Here is a 10,239-nt window from a genome sequence, read left to right on the forward strand (position 1 = left end):
CTATGCCCTCTCACAACAACGAGCAAGGTATTGGGAGGAAGAGTAGTAGGCAAGATGTAGACAATGAAGAAGAAAGCAGTAGATGGAGTGGAGAATGCTGGAAGGGAGGAAAGCTGAGTAGTGACCTGGATGGGTGGTTCAGAAACATCAAGGAGGGAGTATTAGCATCAGTGGTTGGAGCCGTGGTCAGAAGCGGGGGTCGGTATACCAATGGAATCAAATTTAAATAGGTTAGGTGATGAAAGGGCAAGTCTTAATGCCCCTTATAAGGATAAAACAACTTTATTATTGGCCATGGTGAGCCCGAGGTAAATGGGGAAAAGAAACAGTTTACCCCTCAGGGTCCCCTTAAGGAGTTGGGCTTGGCGATTAACCAAGGGAATACCGTGCCCATGGCTCTCAGAGGCCGTTCATGACTGACACAAAGCCACCCTTTCATCATGCCTCTCACACCTTATGGACAGCAGGCAATGATGAAGGTAAGGGGAGAAGAAAAAAACGTGCAAAATTAGTCGGGGCGAGAACTGAGGTCAAAGGTATGGACGATCCAACACACTGGGCCTCAGTCTCCGTCTTCTAAGTCTCGCAATAATTAATGGACTGGGGTCCTTGGTATGGGTGATCCACTACAATGGGCCTCAGTCTCCATTTCCTAAGCCCTGCCTCTGTGACAACAACGAATAAGGGATGGGGGGAGGGGTTATCATTAATTATCCTAGATTAGGATAGCAGTGAAAAGATTTCTTGTTTTTATTGGAGTCTTATTAATTGGCTTATTTCCATGGCAAATAACATTCCGTTCTAAAATCTATAAAGAAACGAATGGTACTGTCTTCCTAATATTGCTTTCATTACAAGTAAACAAAAGCTACCGATGTTGTTATACATAATGCCAAATAATCATTTGTATGGCTTTTAACTAAACACCTGTTTTTGGTAAATTTCCTTTCTCTTGGCATAAAATTAACTTAGAGAAAAACGAAAAAGAAATTTCCTTATCATTTGTATCTCTCAGTTCAAGATATAAATCATCAACAATGGTAATTGGCTAAATACAATGATTACCAGAAAATATCTTTTGTATGCTGGAACTTTACGTTCAGTGTTGAATCGATATGGATGGTGGAGTAATGTTGTCATTACATATAATCTGGTTGCTTAATACCTTGGAGCTTTTTCTTTAATGTTTTTTTCCCCTCTTTCTCTTGACTGAGAGTATTTTTTCTCTTAAAAGAGAAAGAAAGAATTAACAACTCATAAGGATAATGAGATCTTGTATAAGAAATAATTTTATTCCTCTTTACTAATAAGGAGAAAATATTAATTGTCTGATAATCTTAACTTGAAGCTACTCTCAGGCAGTCAGAGCTGCCATAAGTAGTTCCATCTTATTGAGAAAATTGCGGCCTTCCATACGATCATATCGAACCTCTTGCCAATTGGCTCCTAAATGCTCCCATCTTTGTTCCATCACAACAGTTGAAGGGTAAAAGTCTGGCCGTGGAGACGACGACACAAAAACAGATACACGCTGGTGAGGTCCAGAGTGGACTCCTATCACCTTATTACCTGAAGGAGAGGCTAACATCACTGTGGATGCATTACCTAAAGGTTCAATGGCTCCTGTGCCAATGTTCTGTTCAGATGATAACACAGTCCATCCAGTATACTTAGCCAAACCTTGCACAGCAGCCATATTGTGTTGAGAGATCTGGCACAAGACAAGATTTCTGAGCTCTTGAGGTTCAAAAGACATGGTCATGATCTTACCATCCCTACAAATGCATTTCAATGTCCTTTCATATATGTGGAACACTAGTTTAGTTCGGACCACAGAATCATATCCTTGTGACAAGATGTTGATCTTCACAGATGACTGGGTGGGTGAATTGAACGAATTCCAGTGGGAGACAATAAGAGGATCCTTGAATTCTGCAGCTAGCTGGTCAATAACATACATTGTTCTCAGCCTCAGGAAGTTATGTTGTACTTGTCTTATTATCTGCTCTAGCAAGGTCTTCTCCTTTGTCATTTGAGTCATCTGCAATTGGAAAATGCAATTACTATATCAAACTGAGAAAAAAAAACAATATATCATGTAAGATTTAAAAAAAGGGTGAAGGTAAAAAAACAACAGCAGCAGCAACAACAACAATTAATGTGCATTTATTGTATATACCTGGTTCCTGTCCATTCCTTCAGGTCCTGCTAACCTTCTACGTTTTGACATGCCCATTGGAGCATAAACAGGATGTGGTAGAGGATGTTGAAAACTGTTATGGTAAACACGATGAAGTAACTGATGTAGTGAATGTTCCAGATCATGTTCATGTTTGTACTTGGATGGTCCCAGCCCGGCACCAACTCCCATACCACTGGTTCCTCCTGCTATTGGACCAGTGCCTGTGTTTGTCATATTTTGTCCTTGTGCAGGGTTTGTTTTACTTTTTATATTGCTGAAACAAAATGAGCATAAAAATCAGTACCCTTATTAAATGAATATCAATTAGGTATCCAACTGTATAAATGACATTAAATTTCATTAGAAAACGAATGATAAAAATATCAATTAACAACACTGACGCACAAAATACTGACACGAAACACTTACTTTTTTCCATCTGAGTGACAAAGACCAACTAAAAGGTGGATTCCTGGGAAGATGGTTGCTGTGATCTGATTGCCAACCACAAGATGAGGTATTGATGGTGTGAGTTTGACTGCTTCTCTTGCCAACTGACTGAAGAGTTCTTTACAAAATAAGACATTCTGTGCCTTTTCCAACTTCTGTTGCCATGGGGTGTCCACAGACACAAAGTCGCTACTGCTTAACTGTGCAGAACATATGTCCTCTTCATCTGGAATGAAAAAAATAATCTAAAAATAATGATTTTAACTGTTACAGAGAATACTACCCTAATATACCCTAAGTATTGTATCATATATTAAAAAATGGATAAGAAAAATAAATAGATGTGAATTGGAATTACCAAGGAAGCTTCCATATAAAAGAAAAGTTAAGCCCTTAGTAAATTGTGTACTGTCCCTAAAACATGACTTGTGAGCTGGAAAGAAGTAACACTTTGCTAATAAACATTCACACTGGTCAGAATAGAAAATATGGACTATGGTAGATGCTGTTAAAATAATAATTATCATTACACCAAGACCCATAATTTTTTGGCAAGACAAAAAAAAAAACATTATAAACTGCATGAACTTCTTTCTATGAAAAACTTGTCTATTTTTGCTTCAATTTTTATGCATATTTCTAAACTTTATATTTCCCCATGCTTTTTACAACCTAAATAAATAACTATAAGATAAAATGAGGAACTAAAAAACTAAATTTACCTTTTTTTATGCATACAAAAATATAAGCAGAGCCCATCAGTTCAGTTGGTACATTAACTCTAAGGGAAGACTGATGGCTTCGATTGGCAACTGGAGATACAGGAGATGCTCCTCCAGGTACTACTGCTGTACTTGGACCTCCTATGTCATCAGCTTTTGATACTTCAAAAATACCAGTCTGGCAATGAAGAATAATTTAAGACAAGTCAACATTTGCATCTATATATATTAGATTTGGTGTGAGGATTGAGTCAAATACTGATATATAAAACTTGCTGATATCTGACTACTCAAGAAATCTCTGATTAAAGTTTTTAAAAACTTAATGTTATAAAAAAAAAAAAAAAATGAGTATTACATTTTGAGAGAGAGAGAGAAAAAAAGAGAAAAGTATGCAAGGTAACTTACATGTCTGAACATCGAGCCAGCTGAACGATATGAAAGGTCTCCTATTATGGTGTTGCCAACCTTTTTTAACCTCCAATTCTGGCGAAGCCTCAGGAGTTCAATGTGAAAGTCAGGTACACTTCTGTTAGGTCTCCCCATCTCTGCCTGGGATGTGCGCAACCGCTCAGCCCCACTTAGCAGGGTTGTGGCCGCAGACTGAAGGCTCTGTTTTTGGGAGATACTTCCTTATCACTCAAAGGAATGTAAAAAGTTTCACTATTTTGAGTTAAATCTATGGTGATATACATCCTTGACGTTTTACAATACTTACCTCATACTAGTACTGTGCAAAACAACAACATAAACATCAACCTACTGATGACAATTTTTGGCACTCAGGATTATCTGACTGAATGGAATATTACTTAATTTTCTCAGAAGTACTCCAAAAATGTAGATCTAAACATGGTAGGATTAAATATCTTCACTGTCAGTTATAATAATAGACAGGATAAGTAAGTTTTTAAATATTCATTTTCTTTTAAGTAATATTCCTTCAGAGTTACTTAAGTTACTGTATGTTAAAGGAAGTTCTACTGAAAAGTAATGATTACTGGTTTGATAATGTCCATGCTAGTTTGTTCACACTAAACATTTTTCCATGTGAACAAAAGGGTAGGAGAGAAGGATGTCTAAGGGATAAAACAAAAGAAAAGGAACACAACTTTTATGCTATTATGTTACTGGTACTCCACATAAGTCTAAGCCCCAGTTTAAAAGAAGCAATATCAGGCACACAAAGCCAAACTGAAAGCAAAAAAATAAATAAGTACACAATCATACATGTTGATATCAATCAATTCTACTAAATTAGCTGTGTGCTTACCTGGCTTATGTCACCACAGTGTTGATTTACCAAAGGATGATATGGGTTGTCAACTGGGGTCTGGCTTAGATGAGGATGGCATAATACTTCTCTAGGTACACTTCGTTTAGATTTCACTTGAACTCAAAAACTAACTTCAAATGGCAAATGTTACCTCTCAAGTTGCATAAAACAATATTTTCTGGGTAATAAACTCTTTAAGTCAATTCTAGCATTTTTTGCAAGGTATGATAAGAACCAATGAAACATGGACAGATACTATCTTATGACATCAAGTGCACTTTAATGTTGAACTTGAAACTTACCTGGAGAAATATAACTGGAGTGCAACTGTGCATGCTGCACCTACTGTGAATCTAGCAGTGCTTAAAATAGCCTAGTCTTTGTTATACAAATCTAAACTAACACTGGAGTCATAAGCTGGCTATTTGTAAGTAGAGTTAGCTTGACTCTTCTTTGCAAAAGAAAAAACTGATTCATTCAACCATGCTTGGGAAGTATAAACACAGTCTTTAATGTGGTAATCTTCCCAAAACTATTGTCAGTAATTGTTCTTGAACTGTTAGTATTAGCAGAGAATGAGGATTCTTATTTTTATTGATAATTTAGATGAAGACTTGCAATTGCTATAAGAATGGTTTTATCTAATGAGTATCAGTTTTCAATGCAATATGCTGTATCATACAAAGCCTGAACATTAAAATTCCATAAACAACCCTTGAAAAAAACACAAATATGGTTACACAAAAGAGCTGTTTTGTCATTCAGTAAGTGTGCCATAAGTTTACACAAATATAAAGTTTACACTGGTTTACATCATGGACAAACACATCCCTCTGAAAGACAAGGAGCTTAGGGCCCTAGCCATGAATATATCAATTTGTTATTTCTGGTCAAAAACATGAATCTGTCCATATCCATCTATATTCCTCTCTTGTCTCTTTGTCAGTGTCCTTTATTTTCCTTTTGCTTTTTTGTACATCACTCACATTCATTGCTTAGCAAGACATGAGGCCAAATCCTGCATCTCACAATATAAGAAAAAATATAAAATAAAAATGAAAGAGGCAACCCACTACTTAAGGTAAATGCTCACATATTTAAAGTCAGAGCAATTCAATTCCAATTTGTCATCTAATAGAATAAGGTGATAAGTGGCTAAAAGATCATGAAATTTCTTCCAAAGTGAAAAGAAAAGGAAACTGTCATGATTACCGAGTGTAAAATCTTAGCATATTTACTAATCCTGATGAAGAAACTTCAAACTTACCCCTATCTGAAAAAGAAAGAGGCTCTGAAGTAAATTACAATTATGACAACAGAATCTTAAATTTAATGAGACTATTTCAATATCTCACTTTATTATCAAAGTAATTGTATCTTTTGTCCAACATATTGATAAAATCTAAACATATAATTTAGTTACAATGTGTATGTAATTGGAACATCAACTATTTATTTCTTTTGTCTATGAAAATACTTGGTTTATGTTTTTGTAAGATGTTTTATCAGTGAATACACTCAACAAAAATGGCTTTGAATTTAATTGATGCTCTGCTCCATTTCCCTCTTTTCACATGCTAAAGAGTTTTCTGTTTCTTGAAGCTTTCATATTGAAAATTGAAGCAAATGGCATTTTGAAACATTCCAGAGAAACATCTATCAACACTGTTCTGAAATACACTGTGAATTCACAAATTACATTTCATGGCATTTCCATAAAAGGTAATAGTTAAAATTCATTCATTAAACATAAGACAACTGAAAAAGAGAAGGATGTACATGCTTTCTGGGCTTTAGGCTAACAAAATGCATCATTAAATTTGGTGAGTAGTTGTTGAATTAGAGCAAAGATGATGCATGGTCATTAAAGTTTTAAAAGTATTTATATGCAAGAACTTTTAATGTTTGTTTGTTGTGCTGATACAACATGTTTTCTCATGAAAAGAACTTTGCTAATTTTCAGATTTCTGTGGCTTTAATTAGATATACTGCTATCACATTCAATTATATATATATAAAAAAAAAAATTCAATACAACATGTAATTTCAAACAGCAAAAGTTCTGCAGATTACAAAATGATAACCCCAACAAGTTCCATACACAGTGAAACCTCACAATTTATAAATTTCAGAACCCTTTTACTCTTTCCTTATAACAGCCCTTTATTTCATTTTCATGTAACTCATCTTGTTACTTTCACATGGCAAGAGACAATTATGTTTGAACATTGTAGTACAACATGGCAGAATCTGTGTATTGTGACTGGTATGTATGTGGTGCTACAAAATGTATAAAAAGTATTTTTGTATGCAAAATTTACGATATTACTATTTGTTTGCAAAACTCTGAGGGAGTGTGTTCATGTTATAACAATAAAAAATAAAATTTGTGAGACTCCACATGTGAGTGAGATTTTTTATGAAATGTTATATGTAATTTAAGTTTCTCTATTTTGTTCTCCCATCCCATAGAAAAATATATTGGTCAGAGGTACCAATAAATATTATAATTTAAAAATATGTATAGGTCAAAGTCGAAAACCAAACCTATTTTATCTGATGTCTAACTAAATAAAAAGAGTTTTCATACTGTTTGTTAACAGTCTTCCAAACTCCTCTTCATAACCATATTACATTCACCTAAACTGGTTTGCTGTCTTGATTTTCCCTTTCATGATTACATAAAAGATTCCTTCGTGCATGGAAATGGGATTTGGTAAGAGCAATTCATAGTGGCTTCAAATTCAATTTAATCTTTAATGTGGTAATCTTCCCAAAACTATTGTCAGTAATTGTTCTTGAACTGTTAGTATTAGCAGAGAATGAGGATTCTTATTTTTATTGATAATTTAGATGAAGACTTGCAATTGCTATAAGAATGGTTTTATCTAATGAGTATCAGTTTTCAATGCAATATGCTGTATCATACAAAGCCTGAACATTAAAATTCCATAAACAACCCTTGAAAAAAACACAAATATGGTTACACAAAAGAGCTGTTTTGTCATTCAGTAAGTGTGCCATAAGTTTACACAAATATAAAGTTTACACTGGTTTACATCATGGACAAACACATCCCTCTGAAAGACAAGGAGCTTAGGGCCCTAGCCATGAATATATCAATTTGTTATTTCTGGTCAAAAACATGAATCTGTCCATATCCATCTATATTCCTCTCTTGTCTCTTTGTCAGTGTCCTTTATTTTCCTTTTGCTTTTTTGTACATCACTCACATTCATTGCTTAGCAAGACATGAGGCCAAATCCTGCATCTCACAATATAAGAAAAAATATAAAATAAAAATGAAAGAGGCAACCCACTACTTAAGGTAAATGCTCACATATTTAAAGTCAGAGCAATTCAATTCCAATTTGTCATCTAATAGAATAAGGTGATAAGTGGCTAAAAGATCATGAAATTTCTTCCAAAGTGAAAAGAAAAGGAAACTGTCATGATTACCGAGTGTAAAATCTTAGCATATTTACTAATCCTGATGAAGAAACTTCAAACTTACCCCTATCTGAAAAAGAAAGAGGCTCTGAAGTAAATTACAATTATGACAACAGAATCTTAAATTTAATGAGACTATTTCAATATCTCACTTTATTATCAAAGTAATTGTATCTTTTGTCCAACATATTGATAAAATCTAAACATATAATTTAGTTACAATGTGTATGTAATTGGAACATCAACTATTTATTTCTTTTGTCTATGAAAATACTTGGTTTATGTTTTTGTAAGATGTTTTATCAGTGAATACACTCAACAAAAATGGCTTTGAATTTAATTGATGCTCTGCTCCATTTCCCTCTTTTCACATGCTAAAGAGTTTTCTGTTTCTTGAAGCTTTCATATTGAAAATTGAAGCAAATGGCATTTTGAAACATTCCAGAGAAACATCTATCAACACTGTTCTGAAATACACTGTGAATTCACAAATTACATTTCATGGCATTTCCATAAAAGGTAATAGTTAAAATTCATTCATTAAACATAAGACAACTGAAAAAGAGAAGGATGTACATGCTTTCTGGGCTTTAGGCTAACAAAATGCATCATTAAATTTGGTGAGTAGTTGTTGAATTAGAGCAAAGATGATGCATGGTCATTAAAGTTTTAAAAGTATTTATATGCAAGAACTTTTAATGTTTGTTTGTTGTGCTGATACAACATGTTTTCTCATGAAAAGAACTTTGCTAATTTTCAGATTTCTGTGGCTTTAATTAGATATACTGCTATCACATTCAATTATATATATATAAAAAAAAAAATTCAATACAACATGTAATTTCAAACAGCAAAAGTTCTGCAGATTACAAAATGATAACCCCAACAAGTTCCATACACAGTGAAACCTCACAATTTATAAATTTCAGAACCCTTTTACTCTTTCCTTATAACAGCCCTTTATTTCATTTTCATGTAACTCATCTTGTTACTTTCACATGGCAAGAGACAATTATGTTTGAACATTGTAGTACAACATGGCAGAATCTGTGTATTGTGACTGGTATGTATGTGGTGCTACAAAATGTATAAAAAGTATTTTTGTATGCAAAATTTACGATATTACTATTTGTTTGCAAAACTCTGAGGGAGTGTGTTCATGTTATAACAATAAAAAATAAAATTTGTGAGACTCCACATGTGAGTGAGATTTTTTATGAAATGTTATATGTAATTTAAGTTTCTCTATTTTGTTCTCCCATCCCATAGAAAAATATATTGGTCAGAGGTACCAATAAATATTATAATTTAAAAATATGTATAGGTCAAAGTCGAAAACCAAACCTATTTTATCTGATGTCTAACTAAATAAAAAGAGTTTTCATACTGTTTGTTAACAGTCTTCCAAACTCCTCTTCATAACCATATTACATTCACCTAAACTGGTTTGCTGTCTTGATTTTCCCTTTCATGATTACATAAAAGATTCCTTCGTGCATGGAAATGGGATTTGGTAAGAGCAATTCATAGTCGCTTCAAATACCTGTTCTTGTTCTTAGGGAGTTTTTAATTTTAATTCACATCCCAATAGAATTCACAAGAAAGATTACATATCAAAACAGTTATGAATTTAAGCACATGTGAGCACACACACACACACACATCCATAAATGTCTGACATTCAACATTGTTTTTTGTTTTGTCTTTTATGTCAAAATGTCAAAATACATGTTTCATATATGTCATTTTTAAGGAGTGTTTCTGGTAGTGTACATGTCCCTTTTTCTGGTACATACATGTCACCATTGTTTGAAAACATTCATGAGGCAGTGAATGCTGTCCTCAGGCCAAAATGTTTTCTTTTTTTGTTTGTGCATTTGCCATATATATATTTATATATATATATATAAATATATATATATATATATATATATACATAATATATATATATATATATATACATAATATAATATATATATATATATATATATATATATATATATATATAAATATATATATATATAAATATATATATATATATATATATATATATATATATATATATATATATATATAAATATAAATATATATATATATATTTATATATATATATATAAATATATATATATATATATATATATACATAATATATATATATA

At 32.9% G+C, this 10,239-nt stretch overlaps 1 protein-coding gene across 1 annotated transcript in view; it reads right to left on the minus strand.

Moving 5' to 3' along the window:
- Positions 1-1,278: 1,278 nt before the first annotated feature.
- Positions 1,279-10,239, minus strand: part of MED17 (mediator complex subunit 17) — a 13,768-nt gene continuing 4,807 nt past the window's right edge. Inside the window, exons 4-8 of the mRNA XM_027370660.2 lie at positions 3,763-3,966; positions 3,355-3,532; positions 2,612-2,858; positions 2,180-2,456; positions 1,279-2,041 (exon numbers count right to left, since the gene is read on the minus strand). Coding sequence (XP_027226461.2) covers positions 1,355-2,041; positions 2,180-2,456; positions 2,612-2,858; positions 3,355-3,532; positions 3,763-3,966 — 1,593 coding nt within the window. The 3' untranslated portion in view covers positions 1,279-1,354. The remainder of the gene's footprint in view (positions 2,042-2,179; positions 2,457-2,611; positions 2,859-3,354; positions 3,533-3,762; positions 3,967-10,239) is intronic.

The sequence above is a fragment of the Penaeus vannamei genome, chromosome 22 (genome assembly GCF_042767895.1).
Source record: "Penaeus vannamei isolate JL-2024 chromosome 22, ASM4276789v1, whole genome shotgun sequence".
Lineage (NCBI taxonomy): Eukaryota > Metazoa > Arthropoda > Malacostraca > Decapoda > Penaeidae > Penaeus > Penaeus vannamei.